The 24,149-nt window shown below is 44.7% G+C and overlaps 1 protein-coding gene across 6 annotated transcripts in view; it reads left to right on the top strand.

Annotated features, from left to right (window-relative positions):
- LOC143964154 (electrogenic sodium bicarbonate cotransporter 1-like) overlaps nt 1-24,149 on the top strand; it is a 1,025,456-nt gene that overhangs the window by 726,074 nt on the left and 275,233 nt on the right. For all 6 annotated transcript variants that reach the window (XM_077473848.1, XM_077473849.1, XM_077473846.1 and 3 more), the window contains one exon: nt 2,276-2,325. In XM_077473848.1, the coding sequence (XP_077329974.1) occupies nt 2,276-2,325 (50 nt within the window). The remainder of the gene's footprint in view (nt 1-2,275; nt 2,326-24,149) is intronic.

The raw sequence follows: 24,149 nt of genomic DNA on the forward strand, positions 1-24,149 counted from the left end.
TTTCTGCCTCTCAGATAAGTTCCCACTGTTTCCAAGATCCCATTGATCCTTTTTAGCTATCTGTAAGGGGGTAATTCTTCCCAATGACCACAAATGTAAGGACTATTCTTCGAAACGACCATCACACTAATGTATCATGAATTGTAGATTTCTAATTTTTAGTATGGGTTCCCCAAGACCAGAAGGGTTCTTCTGTGTTGAAAAGGTTGAGAAAGGCTGCTCTACGCACACCTCCTATTCCAAGGGGGAGAGCATACTAGTGCATAGGTCAGTAGATTTTCAGGTATATGACCGACTGACACTGAGGGGAGATATGTTATACTAGAATGTAAAGTGTATTTTAGCTGCTCTGTATATCCCGCCCCCCTTTAACTCAGAGGCATTGAGAACACTTCTGGACTTCCAATTAAGCCACCCTGATCTCCCGCTAATAGCTGTGGAAGATCTGAACTGCTACATGGACCCCATCCTGGACAAGCCCCACAGGGAACGGCCGCAAAATTGGCCGAACGGTGATGTGGAAGTTTGCTGAGGAGGTGGGTACTGGAACCCACAACTGCATTCCAGCACATAGGTAGCATGTGTGCTACCACATGTGATTAATTTATCAATCCTATATTGTTGTTTCGTGGCATAAGATTGGAATTCTATAGTTTTTTTTTTCTTCCCTGTGATTGACCTGCATGGCTTACATTTCTATAAAAGCCCTTATGATCAAAAAAAGCAAATCTTTTGGGGGGATCTGGTACATTCTTAACAACAATATCTCTTACTTTCTTTGCCTTCCTATATACAAATATTGGCTTTTTGGGAAGGATCATCCCTAAATGTTGATCATTACAGATTGTGGACCATTTTTTTTATATAATCCTAACTATTAAAACCTGTGATGAAAGATATCTTATTTTCCATGGGGGGTACTTGTTTGCTTACTAACAATTGGTCCCTATCTAATTGTCCCACTTTGTCCCTGATGTACTCCAACTCACTTCTTAAGTAACCCTTCTCTATGAATCTCTCAATTAATACTTATGTTTGTTTGTAGTAGTCAAGTGTCAGATTACAGTTTAGTTTTATCCTTCTAAATTGCCCTTTCGGGATTGCCCTCTTCCATTGTGGGTGGTGGCTATTATACGGGATATATCCATTCCTATCCGTTTCTTTGAAGTATGTTCTAGTATTCAATCTATTACCATTCTTAAATATTTCAAGGTCCAAAAAATTAACCACCTCGGGGTGTATATTTACTGTGAATTTAATCCTGTATTGGTTTTCACCTATACGCTGGATAAATTCATCCAATTCTTCCCAACTACCCTTCCACACCATTAGAATATCATCTATAAATCTTCTATAAACGGCTATGTGTGGCAAACATTTCCCGAATATCTCCTCCTCCTCCCACTTATTCATGAAAATATTGGTCACATTTGGGGCATACTTGTTCCCCATTCCTACTCCTCTAATTTGTTTGTAGAATTTATGGTTATGCCTGAAAAAGTTACCCCCATTGCCATTCATAATCCCTCCAACATGAACCTTCCCTGTTTTTAGTCTCATGTCGGAGGAATATTTCAACGCCCATGCCACCGCTGCCAAGGCATCAGTCTATTTAATGTTGGTATATAACAACTTCACATCAATGGTGACCAACAACGTGGAGTTGTCAACCTCCACAGTCTTCAGCAGTTGGATCACATCCTTACTATCTTTCAAAAAGGCTCGTCCCTTCCCTGCCAGTGGTTGTAAAAATACATCTAGGTACTCTCCCAATCTAGAATAAACTGACCCTATGCCACTAATTATAGGTCTACCCGGTGGCTTTGTTTTATTTTTGTGGACTTTTGGTACCTGATAAATAACAGGAACTTTTGGTGCATCTGGTAGTAAATAGCGGCCCTCTTTTTTATTTAATATTTTATCTGTGATACCTTTATTCAGTCTAGGGATGATTTTGCTATACGTTAAAACAACATGGGAAAAAAGGAATGTTTTCATTGTAATGGTTACTGAGCTGGACAGCTGCAAGCATTTCTGTTCCATCATAATTCATTGGTTGAAGTGGATGGACTTGCATCTTTTTTAACCAAAGCAATATTTACATTGGTGACAGTGAAAAGGTTAAATATTACTGAAGAAAAAAATTGCATACATATCAAATGCCTTTATTATGTAGCTCTCTGATTAGCAATGATTTTTGGCTAGGTATTAGAAGGCTAATAAGTATTAGAAGAAATAAACCTTTTGAAATTAACGTATTTTTGTTTTGTGACAGGAAATGTGTCTGCATGGAATTTAACATCCTATGACTCATTTTTTTCTAAGGTATGTTTTTATTAATGCATTTCTAACTTACACCAATGTTTTTCCATGCATTATGAGCAACATATAGACTTTTTTAGTAAAGCACCTTGTAATTTTGCAGAGCAAATCAAAAGAAATTTGGGGGGGTGTCATTAAACATAGTTTTATTCTGTGGCAGAAAATTGCATTATGAGAAACATTAAGCCATTTCTTTAACTTTTTCATGACCAGGAATTATTGAAACCTGACTGATAATGATTGCAGAGCGGACAGTGTCAGGAATGCAGTGACAGTGTCAGTAGTTTATTTTTATTATTAATATTTACATTTTTTTTTTCTTTTTTTAGGAACTTCATTGGGGTGCCTTGGTGAAATATTTGGGGTCTTTGAGACAGAGAAAAGGACTAAGGAACGAGATTCCCCAGTCCCTTTCTCTTTAGCCTCACCGGACATTGAATAAATGGAAAGTGCTCTGTGCTGAGCGGCTTCCTGTTCATTCACAAACCGAAGCATAGCAAACATAGTTTACTATGCTTCAGTTATGAATGGATACAGTGAGTGATCGGTACCGATTAATCAATCACTGTGTTCATTCAGAAAAGGAAGGGGCCAATAAATTATATTTACTGGACCTTTTCTTCTCTTCCCAGAGGGGAAGCCAGCAGCACTTTACAGGCGCTACAGCACCAAAAATAGCGCCTGCATAGCACCTTTAAAGAGCCTCTCCTGTCTCTCCAGTGTGAAAGCCCGAGGGCTTTCACAATGAAGCGGTGCGCTTGCAGGATGGTAAAAAAAAGTTCTGCAAGCCACATCTTTGCAGCACTATGGGAGCGGTGTATTCACCGCTCCTAAAGCGCTCCTGCCCATTGAAATCAATAAGGCAGTGCAGTGGCTCTATGTGGGTGGTTTTAACCTTTTTCGGCTGCTGGTAGGGGTTAAAACCACCCCGCAATCAGCTGAATAGTGACACTAAAACGGCGCTAAAAATAGTACCGCTTTACCGCTGACACCCGCCCGACCCAGTGGGAAAGTAGCCTGATAGAAAATGAAAATGAAAGTTGTCAATTACAAATATATTTCTAACACACACAGTGGACAATGGACATACTTATAATTACACCCCAAAATACATTATGCTACTGCTTCCAAATATGGGGATAACTCATATTGTATGTGAGACTTTTTCATAGTTACATAGTTGTTAAGGTTGAATAAAGACATCAGTTCATTGTGTGTGCGTGTGTTGTCCCTACCATTTCCCATATCCCTGAATATTGTGTTGAATAAGATGTCCATCTAATGATTTATTTAACCACTTCAGCCCCTTCCTGACCAGAGCACTTTTTGCGATACGGCACTGCGTCGCTTTAACTGACAATTGTGTGGTCATGCGACATTGCACCCAAACAAAATTGACGTCCTTTTTTCCCCACAAATAGAGCTTTCTTTTGGTGGTATTTGACCACCTCTGCAGTTTTTATTTATTGCGCTATAAACAAAAAAAGAATGACAATTTTGAAAAAAAAAACTATATTTTTTACTTTTTTCTATAATAAATATCCACAAAAAAAACATAATTTCTTTCTCAGTTTAGGCCGATATGTATTCTTCTATGTTTTTTGGTAAAAAAAAAAAAAAATCACAATAAGCGTATATCGATTGGTTCGCGCAAAAGTTATAGTGTGTACAAAATAGGGGATAGATTTATTGCATTTTTATTATTGAATAAAGAGGGTGGTGTATAGCATAACAAGAAAATATATAAAGAGATAATACTAAATATGAGCGGTGTATTGCTGTAATTCTCATGGGACACCGGTAATTGCAAATATAAAGAGGCACAAAAAAAGAAAAGGTAGAGGTTCAGGTATACTGCAATCCTAAAAATCCAACTACAGTATTTTTTACCTTATCATTAAAGTGCTATGTGACAACATATAATATTGTGCAACCAGTGCAAAAATTCCAAACGTGCAAATATTGCTAATGTAAACAATAGGAAAAACTGTGCAAACATCCGTAATAAAGTGCAAAGTGAGCAGGTGATGAATGAGTAAATACAATAATATGTGTGTATATATATATATATATATATATATATATATATATATATATATATATATATATATATTAGTTTTTTTTTATTAGTAATAGCAGCGGCGATCTGCGTTTTTTTTTAATCATGACTGCGACTCATCGGACACTTTTGACACTATTTTGGGACCATTGTTATTTATACAGCGATCAGTGCTAAAAAATGCGCTGATTACTGTGGAAATGACACTGTCAGGGAAGGGGTTAAACACTAGGAGGCGATCAAGGGGTTAAGTGTGTCCTAGGGAGTGATTCTAACTGTAGGAAGGATGGGCTCACTACAACATGACAGAAATCACTGCTCCCGATGACAGGGAGCAGTAGGTCCCTGTCATGTTGCTAGGCAGAACAGGGAAATGCCTTCTTTACACACAATGCCTTCTTTGACACAATCGTGGGACACCGGCAGACATCGTGTCCACGGGCCCTGAGGGCACGGTCACAGAGTACGCAGTGGGCACATGCACGCTCGCAATGCCGCATCTTAAAGGGAACGTACAGGTACGTCCATTTAAGTAGCCGTGCCATTGTGCCGTGCCGTTGTGTGCTGGACGGCAATCGGTTAAACCTGCTGCACCATTTTTGGAAGGAAGTTCCACATCCTACCGCTCCAACAGTAAAAAAAAAAAAACCCTTACACAGTTTAAGGATGAACCTTTTCTCATCCAACTTCCTTGAGTGGCCATGTGTCTTCGTGAGTGACCTAAACAAAAAGGATATTTGGGGGGCACACCCTAAAAGATGCATTAAAGAATCAGGTGCAACCATAACACCATACAACAGAACAAAATATTACAGCGCACACATGCAAAAAATACATTTACCCCCAGCAAGGCTTATTTAAAACACCTAGACATTTTCAAAAAACATTATCAAAAAATATGGAGATTTGGTAAATATTTGAAATATTTTGTTTTCATGAGTTACCTATCGCCATCATATCCCCTCTTATGGTTTCTTCTCCAAGAAGAATACGTTTAATGCTTGTAGTTGTTCCTCAATCCTCATAACTGAGATCCTCCAGCCCTCTTATTATTTTTGTTGCCCTTCTCTGGACTCTTTCCAGTTCTAGTACATCCTTTCTAAGAACTGGTGACCATAACTGTACTCAAGACAAGATGTAGCCGAACCAGAGTTTTGTAAAGTAGTAGAATTATAGTTTTATTTTTTGAGTAAATACTTTTTTTGATAAAATAAAATGGGGAGATATGTCTTCCTATTATGCAACTGGGATTTGCATGTATGTATATGGTAAATGTATATATCCCACCGCCCTTTAATATGGAAGTGCTGAAGTGTCTATTCCACTTGAACTTTAATGGCATCCGAGTTCGTAGGGTTCAATATTGCGTTGACCCACCCTTTGCACCTCTACGTCATTTCGTGCAATAGACACAAGAGCTGCACGATTATGGCCAAAATGAGAATCATAATTTTTTTGCTTAGAATAAGGATTATTATTCTCTCGCTATTCTCGCGGCATATAATCATTTTTCACATTGTATAAAAAAATTGGGCTAACTTTACAGTTTTTTTTTTTGTTAACCACGTAAACCCCAGACCAATTTGCAGCCAAAGGACCAGGCCCCTTTTTGCGATTCGACACTGTGTCGCTTTAACTGACAATTGCGCTGTCATGCGACGTGGCTCCCAAACAAAATTGGTTTCCTTTTTTTCCCACAAATAGAGCTTTCTTTTGGTGGTATTTGATCACCTCTGTGGTTTTTATTTTTTGCGCTATAAACAAAAATAGAGCAATGATTTTGAAAAAAATGCAATATTACAAAAATATATATAAAAAAAGCATTTTTTTTCCTCAGTTTAGGCCGATACGTATTCTTCTACATATTTTTGGTTAAAAAAAATGCAATTGCCGATTATTGATTGGTTTGCGCAAAAGTTATAGAGTCTACAAAATAGGGGATAGTTTTATAGCATTTTTATTATTTTTTTTTTACTAGTAATGGCAGCATTCAGCGATTTTTTTTTTTTTTTTTGTGACTGCTACATTATGGCGGACACATTTTTGGGACCATTGACATTTATACAGCAATCAGTGCTATTTAAATGCACTGATTCCTGTGTAAATGACACTGGCAGTGAAGGAGTTAACCACTAGGGGGCGGGGTTATGTGTGACGTGTGTGTATTTTTTTTTTTACTGTTGGGGGGCGTGGCTTGGCATGTGACGTCACTGATCTTCTTTCCCTATAACAGGGAACAGACGATCGATGACAGCCACATTAGGAAGCACAGGGAGAGGTTTGTTTACGCAGACCTCTCCTCGTTCTTCAGCTCTGTGACCCGATCGCGGGACACCAGCGACGATCGGGTCTGCTGGTCCTGCGACCACGGTCATGGAGCTCAGGACCGGGTCACGAGCACACTGTGGGCGGTGCATGCACGACTCACGCCTGGGCACTTAAAGAGCCACGTACAGGTACGTGATTGTGCCCAGCCGGGCCATTCTGCCGACGTAAGGTGGTCCTTAAGCGGGTTAAAATTCATTAAAGTGTATTTTTTTTTTGAAAGACCACTGCGCTAATACAGTGTGACATAAGGGTCTCTGCTAAAATATCTATATATAAATTGTCAGAAAAATGTTTAGTCTAATGCCCCGTACATACGATAGGATTTTCAGATGGAAAATGTGTAATAGGAGCTTGTTGTTGTAAATTTCTGACCGTGTATAGGCCCCATCAGACATTTTACATTAGAATTTCCATAACACTAAATTTGAGAGCTGGTCCTCAAATTTTCCGACAGCAAACTCTGTTGTCGGAAATTCCGATTGTGTGTACACAATATTGAAGCACAAAATGCCACGCATGCTTAGAATCAAGCAGAAGAGCAGCACTGGCTATTTGAAATTTATTTTTCTCGGCTCGTCGTACATGTTGTACATCACTGCGTTCTTGACGTTCGGAATTTCCAACCAACTTTGTGTGATTGTGTGTATGCAAGACAAGTTTGAGCCAACATCCATTGGAAAAAAAACATGGATTTTGTTGTCGAAAAATCCTATCGTTGTGCATGGCATAAGTGGATAAACTTCCCTCATTTACAGACCGAAGTTCATTCCTTTGATCTAAAGAACAAAACCTTACAGTGTTTATTGTTAGCTCAGGGCTGAAAAATGTTGTGATAGTTGGCAGACTGTTTTTTTTTTGTTTTTGTTTTTTTTTTCTTTACAGATTTTGACTTAAGTGGAGAATTCTCTGCATAGAAAGAATTGGGAAAATGCTTTGTTAAAGTGTTAATAAACCCACAACAGTAAAATCGGTCAGTATATGCAGCATATCATGCTTGATATATTTACTGTGGAAATTAAGGGGTTAATCCTCTGCATTTTGTAAAACGGCTGTTTTATCCTTTATGCATAGATCCCCCCCCCCCCCCATGTCTGCTTGTGTTAGCTGGCCTTCCCCAGATAGAGTCCAACCTGCATATGCTCAATTGTGTCTTTTATGCTGGAGAGAACAGTTGCTGCTTCTCAGAGATAGCCAGGTCACATGATATTAACATCACACATGTGGGTATGTATACAGGCTGAATTTGAAATTTCCTCCTACCTGAACTCTCAGCACTGGAGAAACTGTGCAGTTTATCATGCAACTGTGGGATACAGCTCACTCATCCAAAAAGGTATATAGTTGCAGTATTTTAATGTAAAAAGAAGATTTTAAGCTGTTGGCACTGTGGGAGGGGGGGGGGGATGAACTATTTTCAAATTACTGGGTTTAGTAACACTTTAACTGTCACAGATCAGCTATGGAGCTGATCTGTGTCTTACCTTGCCATGGGTCGGCTGGCACCTGTTGTTCCACTAGCTTGTGTTCCACTCTGCTGCACTCTGCAGCTATGGTTGTCACCGGCTCCACCTGTGGCTTAATTATATCATTCCTTACTGCTACTTCCGGTCCAGCCCCTCATGTGCTTATCTATTTAAATTCCTACCAGATCAGCTTTTGGTTGCTTGAGCAACGCTTGTTTCTGAGCCCCCTTCGTGCAACCTGCTTTAACCTGACCTCTTGTGCACCGACTCGGCTTATCCTGATTACATTGTCTGCAGCCCACCCTGACCATGGCTCGCTATCCGACTCTCCTTTGCTTCATCCATCCATCCATCCTTGTCTGACTGTGTCTTCTGGTACTCCCCTAGCACGCAGGCCCTTAGACTCCACGCCCCGGCGGATCCCCTGTCTCCTGCTCACCTGTGGTCTCACTGTAGTAGTACTGTGACACTCATGTGAATTGACGGGGTAGAATGTCTCCCCCGCGTGAAAACCCATACAAGTGCTGGGTTCCTTTAAGGATTATTAGGAAAAGAGGAAAGGGAAAGCAAGTATCACTTATCCAGGGTCCCAAAAAATTTATGTGACCATAAATAGGTCATTCACCAAATCAAGGTGTTGTAGTCGTAACCATAAGCCTATATGGGAAAAAAAGAGAAAGATATCAGCCCGCTAAAGACAGGCTGATAGAGGGTTACTACTGACTACAATAAATAGATCTGAATTAATTGGTTCCAGTTTAAATAACTTAATCAATTTTATTAAAGTATCAAAAATAGAAAAAAAAAATGATGGAAAAAATAAAAAACTTTTGCAATTATTTAAAATAGTGATTTTCAATCTAAATTAATTATATACTGACAAATAATTGGACAAACAAGACACACATAAAACACAGAACACAGCTCAAGTCTGGACACATTGCATTTAGCCCGTTAAAACCCTTGCATTAATTTACTTATTGTTTGTCAGGGATCACAAGATTCACAATCGATTCCAATCTCCAAAACCAGTTAATCAAGGGGCTAAATCAATACTGAGCAGGAGGAAGGGGGAGGGGGATGAAGTAGCTCATTAGGAAATTCACAATTTGATTCCAGCCCAGCCAACTACTATTTACACGGCTGGTGCTGCTATAATAGTTGTCTTTCTCACTGTCACAATCACTTTAAGATTTGAAAGATCGAACAATATGCCATAATAAAGAGAAAAATAATAAATAAATATAGTGCAGCCAAAAGTCAATAGAAAATCCCCTTCGGTAAGTGTCATTTAATTGTAGCAGCCTTTTAGTTAATGAGATCCACTTTCATCCAGTGTATATTTCCAGAGCAGTCAGCCGACTTAAAATTATTCAATAACTCGCACCAAATTAACTTAGTTGTTCTATTTATACCAAGAGAGTAGCAGTGCAGTATAACATTATCAATCCTTCATGCAAACAAAGGAATCCTTTAAGAGCTGCCAGAGGGCGCGAGCCTGCTGCATGGCGGGGAACCCGATGCTCGTGGCCGATGATTGCTGCCAGTCACATGTGTTTGCGTGTCCTCGAGCACCAGCACAGGGATTTGTGTGTGTCTACAAAAGATCCAGTAAATGTAATTTATTGGCCCCTTCCTTTTCTGAATGAACACAATGATTAATCGGTACTGATCACTCATTACTGATAACAGTGTTACTAAAACAACTCGTAAAAATGATATTAGTCCAATATCATAATGTGTAGTTTTCCCTACACAATGCAGTTAAAGTGGTTGTAAACCCTTACAAACCACTTTGACCTACAGGTAAGCCTAGATTAAGGCTTACCTGTAGGTCCAAGAAATATCTCCTAAACCTATATGGTTTAGGAGATATTTGCCCGAAAACAGGCACCGCTGTCTACGGCGAATGCGCCGTAGACAGCGGTGCGCAGGCGCACTGAGCGCGGCATTCTCAACGACGGAGCTGCCGCGCGTGTCGGCTCCCGTGCGCATGCGCGGGAGTGACGTCATCGCGGCTTCGCCGAATGACAGTGGCGGAGCTGCGAGACCCCACCAAGAAGATGGTTGCGGTGGACTACAGGGGACAGCGACGACTTCACTGGCTCCTGTGTCAGGTAAGTGACACATAATGGACTACTATGCGATGCATAGTAGTCCATTATGCTTTGCCTTTGCAGGGAATGAAAGAGGAAGTAAACTCCTCATGGTCTACTTCCTCTTTAAGGAATGATGAGTGAAATATTAAGACAGTTCAAACGGAGAAATGGTTCTGAGCGTAGACTCCAAGGTATAGACAGAAAGTACACCTGTCACCAAGATACAATCCACCGCGTGCTGCACACTCCCCCTGGGGGTCACACTCACCAGACTCCTCTGGGTAAATAGGCATTCAATACTACCCAATGTCACAGAGACACGTCCTGTGGGGGACATTACCTAAGGTAAAAAAAATAAACGTCACCCGCTGTCCCGGACAGGCAAAAAAAGGATTTGTTGAAAGGTTGATTGCCCGACGGTTAAATGATATTTAGCTGAGTGATCTAGAAAGATCGCAAGGCTAACTTTCTTCTGTGTGTTTAGTTTCTCCTTTCTCATGTTTAACCTTTCTGTTGGCACTGTAACCTTACTGAACAACGGTACTGCAGAGACAAGTTTTAACTATTTCTTGATTCTCCCTATAGTGTTGGGAGTACTGATATTTGTACTCTTCTTGTATTCCTATTGTTACCGTGAGCCGAGGGTCACTATTCCAGTGTTTTATAGGTTAATGAGAGACCCGACTGATGCTGACAATGGGGAATAGTCCCTGTAAAAGAATGTCTTGTGCCTGTTTATGTTGTGTTCCTAACGTGCCGTTAGAAGAAGATAAGATGGGAAAGGAAGTTTGGATTCAATTGTAAAAACTAACTGTGAAAGGGTGTCAAGATAAGCCTAAATTGTTAGGACCCAAAGATCAAAAAAGGTATGGGTTGGAAATGGCGGAGCACTAGCTTGATCACGCTAGAATTAGAGTAGAAGGAAGGAGAACAAAAGAAAAATGCCCCTAGTGGACAAAGAGGATTATCTCATTTGTTACACCCAGAGACGACCTCCTTATAATGGTCCTCCCCCTCAGGTGCAAGCCACTGCCCAGAGTACCACCCTCCCTGTAAAATCCACCCCTGTCAAAGGAACCGCCTCTGAAAAAAACTCAGCTCCACTTCCCCAATCTCTCCAGACAGTAGTACAGTCCTGGAGATGAACAGATTGATCCTTGAAACCTTAACTCATGCCATAACACATGCCCTAGATGCCGCAGTAGGTGCCAAGAGACCAAGTAAACCTCGTACTGGGTATGGTGTAGATGATGGTGAGGAATACACCTTGATAGAAGTCCCGAACCCAAGAGGAGGACAGAATGATGGACCTGGCCAGCCATATCCCTATGTTTTTCGAATATGGACTGAAAGTGACGTACAAAAGGCTACAGAACACATAAAACATTCAAAATTAGGTCCTGATGAATTTATTGAAAACATAGAGGGACTATGGAACAGTTATATGTTGAACGAGGTGGAGATAGAGAGAGCCCTGAGGAGAGTACTAGGATCAGATTGGGCTTTGGTAAAGGGGATTGGGACCCTTGCGCCCTAGCAAACGGACAGGGGCGAGGGGATCCATTGCCTCCAGCTAGCCCAGACTTAGGAAACAGGCTGACTGCCTCACTGAACAGATGCCAGCTTAGATGGATACAAAGGACTGATTAGCAAAATATAAATATGACAGTACAGGAAGACAAGGAGAGTGTCAGTGATTACCTAAATAAACTATGAGAGTTTTTTAAAGCGTTCTCTGGGCTCCCCGAAGCTGAGGATGTGAATAGTGCATATCAGCAACAGCTAAAGATAGCTTTTGTTAATAAGGATTACATTGTCAAAAACATGGTTACTTACCGAACTACATCGGTTTTAGATGTTTTACAATATGCTAAACATTCTGAGAAGTATTTGAAAACGATGGCAAAAAAGAATGTGAATGCAAAGATTTTTGTGCAAGGTTATGAAGGAGATGAGGATGTAGAAGAGTACACTGCTAAGGCGAAACAAGAGCAGTCTCATAGAGGGAGAGGCAGAGGTGGTTTTGGAGGAAGGAGCAAGTAGAAAGGAATAGGAAGTGGTAGAGGACAATGAAGAATAAAGAATGGGTAGAAAGAAGGGAATGTTGTGGAAAACAGGGGAATTTGGTCAGGGACTGCTCTGACGGGCCAGGCCCTCACAAATCGTATTGACAAGAAATGGTATGTGTGAGCTACCTGGAAAAGATGGGGTACATTGAAAACTTAACACAGGTGGAAATAATGGTTGAAAGAAAATGTGTACAGTGTTTGGTGGACTCCAGGGCCTCTACCTTAATCCACTCTGCAGATGTGCCTCATATTGATCAATCTACAAAATCTATTTTGGTACAAGGAGTAAGTGGAAAATTGGTGAGGGAATCATTGTCTCCTCCAGATGCCAAAGCCAGAAAAACAAAACAAATGATGTCTTTTTTGGGCATAATGAATTTTTGCAGGGCTTGGATCCCCGGGTATTCAATACTGACCGCCCCGTTGGTCCATACCAAACATGGGAGCCCCATGGCCCTGCAGGATGCTATAAAATGGAGTGAGGAAGCGGAGACAGAATTTACTGACCTAAAACAAGTCCTTTCTAGTTCATCAGTGCTAGCCTTACCAAACTATGACAAACCGTTCGAACAAACAGTAGACTCAAGGGAAGGTCACATGACAATAATACTTACATAGTCACATGGTGAGCGCCAGAGGCCGATTACTTACTCTTCTACAAAATTAGACAGTGTAACCAGAGCACTTCCACCGTGTGTACAGGCTGCAGCCAAAGCAGTTAAGGCCTCAGCATCTATAGTGCTATATCACCAGTTGACACTCAAGGTACCACATGCAGTTTCTGCTATCCTTTTACAACAAAATATATCACATTTGAGCCCAGCACGACCCCTTTCCTGTATGACAATACTCTTGACACAACCTCACTTAACAATACAGGGGTGTACCCAATTAAACCCATCCACACTACTACTACTTCCTACTGATGGTCATAAACATGACTGTACTGCTGCCATCGCTGAAAAGATACTGCCACAAAGTGATTTGAAAGATGTACTGTTACTTAACCCTGACAGGACACTTTTTGTTGATGATTCCAGTAAGAAAAATCCACATGGCACAAATGCAACTGGATATGCAGTAGTGACACAGGATGAAATCTTGTAAGCTAGGCCATTACCAAAACATTATTCAGCACAAGTAGCAGAACTTGTAGCACTGACAAGAGCATGCATACTATCAAAAGGAAAATCCGTAACCATATACACTGACAGGCAATATGCCTTTTCAACAGTACATGTTTTTGCACGGAAAAAACAGGGAGGTGGCCACCTCCAGTGGTAAGCCAATTTCACACATTGATTTCATTCTAGAACTTCTAGATGCAATACAGTTACCAAAAGAGCTTGCAATCTGCAAATGTCAATCACACTCAAAACATACAGACCCCATCTCAGAGGAAAATAAAAGGACAGAGATGAAGCCGCCAAAATAGCGGCACAAGAAACACAGAAAATCATAGATATAGATCATACAGTTCTTACTGATATGCTGCAGAATGCATGCCCCGGGGAGAAACAATATTGGAAAACAAAAGGTGTGCAATAATAAATAACATTTACACATCACCTGAAGAGAAAACGGTATTGCCAAAATCCCTATTTAGGTATGCAGCAGTATTGACACGTGTCAAACGGGGATGATTGAGATGCTAAATAAGGTATGTGCAGCCTAACTACGCAAAAACTTTTTGTTCTCAATGCATTATATGTGCAAGACACAATCCTCAGGGAGGCATAAGACCATGGAAAGGAAGTTCCCCTCACCACACTATCCATTCCAACACATTTGTATGGGTTTTATTGAATTAGACAAATGTGAAAGGAAGACATATTGTTTGGTAATCATAGATGCCCTGACCAAATGGGTGGAGATATTCCTTCCCGACAGAAAGTGCGGACGCACAGACTGTGGCCAAAGCATTACCAAGAGATATAATTCCTAGATTTGGAATCCCTGAAAATATCTACAGCAATAATGGACCCCATTTTAAAATAACACTATATGACATTTGAGAGAAGTGATGGTTATCCAAGTAAAAAAACATTGTGCCTACCACCCCCAATCAGCTGGATTGGTGGAAAAACACAATGGAATCCTAAAAAATAAGCTGAGAAAAGCTATGGAAGAAACAAGTAAAAATTGGATGTACTGCCTACCATTAGTTGTGACTAGTATGCATATTACACCCACACAGACAGGTTTGAGCCCATTTGAAATGATACATGGAAGGCCATATAGAATACATGGGCGTCCGCAGACCTTTTTCCAGGGGGGGGCATCATTTTAAGGCCGCTCATGCTCCGCCCCTTTTCGGCAATCTCATGAAAATCTTTCCACTGGTAATACATATGTGTTATATAACAGATAATTTATCTTCACTTTGTATTTGAAGTTGGTGGCTGCGTACCATGCCCATATAGCCTAGAGAATGTACATCTTTTTACATTGCAATACATCTGTTGTGGCCATATTTTGATCTCATACTGTCACTGTATAGGCTGTTTTCATAAAGATAAAAATATGGCAACAACAGATGTATTGCAATGTAAAAAGGATGTACATTCTCTAGGCTATATGGGCATGGTACGCAGCCACCTGAGTAACCTTGCGGATGCCCATGCTTTCAAAAACCAGCCCTGGAAAAAATTTCATACCAGCCTCACAGCATTATTATACCAGCCCAACAGCATAACGTCATTATTTTCTTGTTCATGAAAGGGAAAACCATACATTTTACCAGTTAATAGTGGTAAGTGATCAATCATCAAGGGGGACCCCAGGAACTCAGAACATGGGGGGGACCACCTTCTGCAGAAAGAATACTCGAAGGTAAGGGGGGTGGGTTACTAATATAAGGAGGAAACCCCTTATATCAGTGCCCCTTACATTATCGTATTCACCCCCCCCTTACATCAGTGACCCCCCCGACTGGCCTGGCAGTGCTTTCACGGACCTCCTCTCAGGTGCACTGTGCAGGGCTCAGTCAGTCGGCTCCACCTTGGTGGCTCTGGTTTTATCCCATAGTCTCCTGTCCACAGTCCACACAAGTCTGACTTCTCCCATGACCCCCATCCTGGCGGTGCTCCCACTCTTGACTCCTCTCCAGACTCTCTACAGGAGATGGTCAGAGACTGCAAACTTGATGCAAGAGCTCAATGCAGCCTCACCAGTGCCCATCAAATGCAGCCTCACTGTGCCCACCAATGCAGCCTCACTGTGCCCATCTAATGCAGCCTCACTGTGCCCATCAAATGGAGCCTCACTGTGTCCATCAAATGCAGCCTCACTGTGTCCATCAAATGCAGCCTCACTGTGTCCATCAAATGCAACCTCACTGTGTTCATCAAATGCAGCTTTACTGTGTCCATAAAATGCAGCCTCACTGTGTCCATCAAATGCAGCTTTACTGTGTCCATCAAATGCAGCCTCACTGTGTCCATCAAATGCAGCTTTACTGTGTCCATCAAATGCAGCTTTACGGTGCTGTGAATGCAGCCTCACTGTGTCCATCATTGCAGCCCCTCCTGTGCCCCATGTCCCAGTCTGCAGTCCCTGTTAGTGATGGACGAACTTCCGACGGGACGTTTCGCGAACGCGAAACGCGAACGGACACAAACGTTCGCGAAAACGACCGTTCGCCGCGGGCTCCATTGACTTCAATGGGAGGCGAATTTCGCAAACCTTTAGGTCGAATTTGCGGCCACGGGGTAATTATTAGGGGGTAGCACGTAGTCCCACCACCTGGACAATAGCATAATACATGTATGAGGTGAATTTGGGATCGATAACTACAAGCATTTTTTTTTTATTTGGGAAATTGTTCTGACAATTCAGGACTATGGAGCTAATGAAGGCAATGGAGGAGAGGGAAGGTCAGGGACCAGGGTAGGCAAACAAGAGGGTGCAGGAGATACAGAGCACTGACAGCAGCACCGTAATACAGAGCACTGACATCAGCACCGTGACATACAGCGCTGACAGCAGCTCCGTGACATACAGCGCTGACAGCAGCTCCGTGACATACAGCGCTGACAGCAGCTCCGTGACATACAGCGCTGACAGCAGCTCCGTGACATACAGCGCTGACAGCAGCTCCGTGACATACAGCGCTGACAGCAGCACCGTGACATACAGCGCTGACAGCAGCTCCGTGACATACAGCGCTGACAGCAGCTCCGTGACATACAGCGCTGACAGCAGCTCCGTGACATACAGCACTGACAGCAGCTCCGTGACATACAGCGCTGACAGCAGCTCCGTGACATACAGCGCTGACAGCAGCACCGTGACATACAGCGCTGACAGCAGCTCCGTGACATACAGCGCTGACAGCAGCTCCGTGACATACAGCGCTGACAGCAGCTCCGTGACATACAGCGCTGACAGCAGCTCCGTGACATACAGCGCTGACAGCAGCTCCGTGACATACAGCGCTGACAGCAGCTCCGTGACATACAGCGCTGACAGCAGCTCCGTGACATACAGCGCTGACAGCAGCTCCGTGACATACAGCGCTGACAGCAGCTCCGTGACATACAGCGCTGACAGCAGCTCCGTGACATACAGCGCTGACAGCAGCTCCGTGACATACAGCGCTGACAGCAGCACCGTAAGCAGCCCCAGGAGGAAGTCAGCACAGCACAGGGATGGTGTGATCCCCTCATAATAAGAACCCCCAGGAGGAAGTCAGCACAGCACAGGGATGGTGGGAGCCCCTCATAATAAGAACACCCAGGAGGAAGTCAGCACAGCACAGGGATGGTGGGAACCCCTCATAATAAGCAGCCCCAGTAGAAATATGACACCGCTCAACCTCTTCAAAGAGGAGGGTAGGGGCATATAGTACGGTGTGCTTTTTTGGGTCAGGGAAGTGAGCCAAATGAATTAAGAAGGTCTGTGTGCTTGATTCCAAAAATTGTTTATAGACATATACATGGTCTACTGATCACATGTGTTGAATTCCTCCGAGATCCATGCCTCATTCATTTTTAGAAATGTGAGGTAGTTAACACTGTGGTGAGCTAGGCGAGTACGCTTATCGGTCACAATCCCCCCTGCTGCGCTGAACGTCCTTTCGGACAGGACACTGGATGAGGGGCAAGCCAACAGTTCGATTGCAAATTGGTCAAGCTCTGGCCAGAGGTCAAGCCTGCCCACCCAGTAGTCTAGGGGTTCATCACTCCTCAGAGCGTCCACATCGGCCGTTAACCCAATGTAGTCGGACACCTGACGGTCTAGGCGTTCCCTGATGCTGGATCCGGATGACACCTGTCGATGGGTCGGCTGAAAGAATGACCTCATATCCGAAGTCACCAACACATCTTCAAACCGGCCTCTTCTTGCAGGCGCTGTTGGATTGGTACCCGCAAATCCTTCTCTGGGAGTGGGAATTGCTCCTCTGCCAGCGCACGCAAAAGCAGAATGCAGCATTTCTCGAAGCAAGGCCTGGAAGTGCTGCATTCTGACAGCCCTCTGCGACGGCGGTAACATTTCCGCCATTTTGTGTTTGTACCGGGGGTCTAAGTACGTTGCCACCCAGTACTGGTCCTTGACCCTCATGCTTTTTATACGGGGGTCCCTATTAAAACACTGGAGCATGAAGGCCCCCATTTGCACTAAAGTGGAAGCGGTGTGGTGGCCTGGCTCCTGCTCATCATCCAGGATAATGTCGTCCTCTTCATTCTCCTCTCCCCATCCTCGCACAACAGGGATCCCAGAAAGGTTTAAAGCATGCTCTTCTTGCTCCTGCTCATCCGCCCCGGCACCATCCTCCTCTGACTCCTCATCAGACTCCTGTTGTTGACTTGTCTCAGATAGAGTAGCCCCCCCTGGGAATTCATCCAGCATTGCGACTTCCTCATCTTCCCGCTCCTGCTCCTCCACAGCCTGATCAATGACACGACGCAATGCACGCTCCAGAAAGAAGGCATAAGGTACCATGTCACTGATGGCGCCATGGCTGCGACTGACCAGTTTGGTGATCTCCTCAAATGGCCGCAGAAGTCTGCATGTGTCGCGCATGAGCAGCCACTGGCGCGGTGAAAAAAAACCCAGCTCCCCAGAACCGTTTCTTTCGCAGAGTTCATACAGGTAGACGTTAACTGCACGTTTCTGCTGGAGCAGCCTATCAAGCATATAGAAGGTTGAGTTCCATCGCGTCGGGCAATCGCAAATAAGACGTCTGACCGGCAGATGGTGTCGCCGCTGAATGTCAGCAAGGCGAGCCATGGCCGTGTAAGATCTTCTGAAATGGGCCGAGATTTTCCTTGCCTGCCGCAAGATGTCCTGGACCCCAGGGTATTTGACAAGGAATCGCTGCACGACCAAGTTTAAGACGTGTGCCATGCACGGCACGTGCGTGATTTTGCCCTGTTTCAATGCGCTAAGCAGATTGGCACCGTTGTCACACACCACTTTACCAACTGTCAAATTGAGCGGTGTTAGCCACTCATCTGCCTGTGAACGCAAAGCTGAAAGGAGTGCCGGGCCAGTGTGGCTCTTTGCTTCCAGGCACAACAGACGCAGCACGGCATGGCAACGTCTCACCTGGCATGTGGAATAGGTTCTGGGGAGCTTGGGCGGTGCAGTGGAAGAGACGCTAGCAGCGGAAAAGGAGGAGGCAGCTGAGGAGGAGAGGGAGGAGGATGGAGTAGGAGGAGGAGAAGAAGAGTCAGGCCTGCATGCAATCCGTGGCGGTAAAACCAAATCTACACGGGTGCCACGGGTTACATGCTTGACGGCCGTCAGAAGGTTCACCCAGTGGGCAGTAAAACTGATATACCTTCCCTGCCCGTGTTTGCTAGACCACGTGTCTGTGGTCAGATGTATCTTGGCACCGACACTGTGTGCCAGAGATACATTCACTTGCCGCTGAACATGGCCATATAGCTCTGGGATGCCCTTCTCTGAGAAATACTTCCTTCCTGGGACCTTCCATTGTGGTGTTCCAATGGCCACAAATTTGCGAAAGGCCTCCGAGTCCACCAGTTTATATGGCAGTAGTTGGCGGGCTATGAGTTCTGACAAGCCAGCCGCCAACCGTTGGGCAAGAGGGTTATCCGGCGTCATCATTTTTTTACGCTCAAACATTAGGCCCACGGAAGCCTGCCTTTTTGCAGAAAAATGTGAGCTTGGCGTGATGGAAGGTGGAGTGGAGGACAATTGTGAGGAGAGAGGAGAAGGAGAAGTAGAAGACGAGGCTGGACGGTGAGAGCCTGCAGTGTGGCTTTGTGTGTTCCGTTGCTCCCACTGGGCTCGGTGATGGCTGCTCATGTGCCTTCTTAAGGCGGTCGTCCCTAGGTGAGTATTGGGCTTACCGCGACTAACGCGTTGACTGCAAAGATTGCAGATGGCAACGCTATTGTCAGCAGCGGACACGTTAAAAAAAGCCCACACTGCGGAGCCATGTGCCGGTGTCCTGGGAGCGCCAGATGTGACCGTACATGGTCGATGACTCGCTCCTGATACATTTGCAGTCTGCTTTGTCCCTGCTGTGCAATGTAAGTCATTGCTGCTTCTCCTCCCTATCTGCTGGTCCATATCTCCCTCTGAACTCCCCTCCTCTTCCTCTCTTGTGGGCACCCACGTGACATCACTAGACACGTCATCATCAACGTCACCTTCCCCACCGCTATAAGTAGAGTAGGCAGCAACACCGGGGACCAACCTCCTCCTTGGGCTGATCTGGGTACTGGCGTCAGACTGCTGAGTAGCGCTTGTTGCTACCTCCTCTTCCTGATCCAATACCAAGAGTGGCTGCGCATCAGAAATGTCCTCTTGATATGGATCGGAAAATAATTCCAGTGACTCAAGCGGAAGGTATGTGGTGGTGGTGGTGGTGGTCGTGTTGTTGGTGGTAGTGTCTTTGGGGGTGCACATAGCAGAGAGTGAAGAAGAGGGTGCAGATCGAGAGGATGAGGAGGGTGCAGAAGAGTAAGGCTGAGCGAGCCACTCAACCAAGTCTGGTGCATCCTTTAAAGTAATTGAACGCACCTTCTGCAACTTCCCACTTTGGCTCAAGCCTGTTGCTCCTGCCCTACCCCTACCACCCCTGCGGAAGGGCCTGCCTCTTCCTCTGCATGTCATTTTTTAAATGACCCTGTGACAAAACTCTTAGTCCCTATACCGCTGAAGGACTGCTGCAGTATAGGTGAGCGGTCAGCAGTGGTGCACGTCAACCCTATCTATTGTGGACCTATAGCGGTCCTTACAGAACAGCAGACTGTACCGCACTCAAGCCTATGTACCGTAGCACCCTATACCAAGTTACCAGTCCTTATAAGAACTTTTGTGGACCAAGCAGGTTGTGTATTAGTGTTTAGCAGACTGTACGTCAGTCCCTATACCGCTGAAGGACTGCTGCAGTATAGGGCAGCGGTCAGCAGTGGTGCACGTCAACCCTATCTATTGTGGACCGATAGCGGTCCTTACAGAACAGCAGACTGTACCGCACTCAAGCCTATGTACCGTAGCACCCTATACCAAGTTACCAGTCCTTATAAGAACTTTTGTGGACCAAGCAGGTTGTGTATTAGTGTTTAGCAGACTGTACGTCAGTCCCTATACCGCTGAAGGACTGCTGCAGTATAGGGCAGCGGTCAGCAGTGGTGCACGTCAACCCTATCTATTGTGGACCGATAGCGGTCCTTACAGAACAGCAGACTGTACCGCACTCAAGCCTATGTACCGTAGCACCCTATACCAAGTTACCAGTCCTTATAAGAACTTTTGTGGAACAAGCAGGTTGTGTGTTAGTGATTAGCAGACTGTACGTCAGTCCCTATACCGCTGAAGGACTGCTGCAGTATAGGTGAGCGGTCAGCAGTGGTGCACGTCAACCCTATCTATTGTGGACCGATAGCGGTCCTTACAGAACAGCAGACTGTACCGCACTCAAGCCTATGTACCGTAGCACCCTATACCAAGTTACCAGTCCTTATAAGAACTTTTGTGGACCAAGCAGGTTGTGTGTTAGTGTTTAGCAGACTGTACGTCAGTCCCTATACCGCTGAAGGACTGCTGCAGTATAGGGCAGCGGTCAGCAGTGGTGCACGTCAACCCTATCTATTGTGGACCGATAGCGGTCCTTACAGAACAGCAGACTGTACCGCACTCAAGCCTATGTACCGTAGCACCCTATACCAAGTTACCAGTCCTTATAAGAACTTTTGTGGACCAAGCAGGTTGTGTATTAGTGTTTAGCAGACTGTACGTCAGTCCCTATACCGCTGAAGGACTGCTGCAGTATAGGGCAGCGGTCAGCAGTGGTGCACGTCAACCCTATCTATTGTGGACCGATAGCGGTCCTTACAGAACAGCAGACTGTACCGCACTCAAGCCTATGTACCGTAGCACCCTATACCAAGTTACCAGTCCTTATAAGAACTTTTGTGGAACAAGCAGGTTGTGTGTTAGTGATTAGCAGACTGTACGTCAGTCCCTATACCGCTGAAGGACTGCTGCAGTATAGGGCAGCGGTCAGCAGTGGTGCACGTCAACCCTATCTATTGTGGACCGATAGCGGTCCTTACAGAACAGCAGACTGTACCGCACTCAAGCCTATGTACCGTAGCACCCTATACCAAGTTACCAGTCCTTATAAGAACTTTTGTGGAACAAGCAGGTTGTGTGTTAGTGATTAGCAGACTGTACGTCAGTCCCTATACCGCTGAAGGACTGCTGCAGTATAGGTGAGCGGTCAGCAGTGGTGCACGTCAACCCTATCTATTGTGGACCGATAGCGGTCCTTACAGAACAGCAGACTGTACCGCACTCAAGCCTATGTACCGTAGCACCCTATACCAAGTTACCAGTCCTTATAAGAACTTTTGTGGACCAAGCAGGTTGTGTATTAGTGTTTAGCAGACTGTACGTCAGTCCCTATACCGCTGAAGGACTGCTGCAGTATAGGGCAGCGGTCAGCAGTGGTGCACGTCAACCCTATCTATTGTGGACCGATAGCGGTCCTTACAGAACAGCAGACTGTACCGCACTCAAGCCTATGTACCGTAGCACCCTATACCAAGTTACCAGTCCTTATAAGAACTTTTGTGGAACAAGCAGGTTGTGTGTTAGTGATTAGCAGACTGTACGTCAGTCCCTATACCGCTGAAGGACTGCTGCAGTATAGGGCAGCGGTCAGCAGTGGTGCACGTCAACCCTATCTATTGTGGACCGATAGCGGTCCTTACAGAACAGCAGACTGTACCGCACTCAAGCCTATGTACCGTAGCACCCTATACCAAGTTACCAGTCCTTATAAAAACTTTTGTGGAACAAGCAGGTTGTGTGTTAGTGATTAGCAGACTGTACGTCAGTCCCTATACCGCTGAAGGACTGCTGCAGTATAGGTGAGCGGTCAGCAGTGGTGCACGTCAACCCTATCTATTGTGGACCGATAGCGGTCCTTACAGAACAGCAGACTGTACCGCACTCAAGCCTATGTACCGTAGCACCCTATACCAAGTTACCAGTCCTTATAAGAACTTTTGTGGACCAAGCAGGTTGTGTATTAGTGTTTAGCAGACTGTACGTCAGTCCCTATACCGCTGAAGGACTGCTGCAGTATAGGGCAGCGGTCAGCAGTGGTGCACGTCAACCCTATCTATTGTGGACCGATAGCGGTCCTTACAGAACAGCAGACTGTACCGCACTCAAGCCTATGTACCGTAGCACCCTATACCAAGTTACCAGTCCTTATAAGAACTTTTGTGGACCAAGCAGGTTGTGTATTAGTGTTTAGCAGACTGTACGTCAGTCCCTATACCGCTGAAGGACTGCTGCAGTATAGGGCAGCGGTCAGCAGTGGTGCACGTCAACCCTATCTATTGTGGACCGATAGCGGTCCTTACAGAACAGCAGACTGTACCGCACTCAAGCCTATGTACCGTAGCACCCTATACCAAGTTACCAGTCCTTATAAGAACTTTTGTGGACCAAGCAGGTTGTGTATTAGTGTTTAGCAGACTGTACGTCAGTCCCTATACCGCTGAAGGACTGCTGCAGTATAGGGCAGCGGTCAGCAGTGGTGCACGTCAACCCTATCTATTGTGGACCGATAGCGGTCCTTACAGAACAGCAGACTGTACCGCACTCAAGCCTATGTACCGTAGCACCCTATACCAAGTTACCAGTCCTTATAAGAACTTTTGTGGAACAAGCAGGTTGTGTGTTAGTGATTAGCAGACTGTACGTCAGTCCCTATACCGCTGAAGGACTGCTGCAGTATAGGGCAGCGGTCAGCAGTGGTGCACGTCAACCCTATCTATTGTGGACCGATAGCGGTCCTTACAGAACAGCAGACTGTACCGCACTCAAGCCTATGTACCGTAGCACCCTATACCAAGTTACCAGTCCTTATAAGAACTTTTGTGGAACAAGCAGGTTGTGTGTTAGTGATTAGCAGACTGTACGTCAGTCCCTATACCGCTGAAGGACTGCTGCAGTATAGGTGAGCGGTCAGCAGTGGTGCACGTCAACCCTATCTATTGTGGACCGATAGCGGTCCTTACAGAACAGCAGACTGTACCGCACTCAAGCCTATGTACCGTAGCACCCTATACCAAGTTACCAGTCCTTATAAGAACTTTTGTGGACCAAGCAGGTTGTGTATTAGTGTTTAGCAGACTGTACGTCAGTCCCTATACCGCTGAAGGACTGCTGCAGTATAGGGCAGCGGTCAGCAGTGGTGCACGTCAACCCTATCTATTGTGGACCGATAGCGGTCCTTACAGAACAGCAGACTGTACCGCACTCAAGCCTATGTACCGTAGCACCCTATACCAAGTTACCAGTCCTTATAAGAACT

Source organism: Lithobates pipiens, unplaced genomic scaffold, assembly GCF_037356315.1.
Source record: "Lithobates pipiens isolate NorthernLeopardFrog02 unplaced genomic scaffold, aLitPip1_a1.2 Scaffold_8, whole genome shotgun sequence".
NCBI classification, from domain to species: domain Eukaryota; kingdom Metazoa; phylum Chordata; class Amphibia; order Anura; family Ranidae; genus Lithobates; species Lithobates pipiens.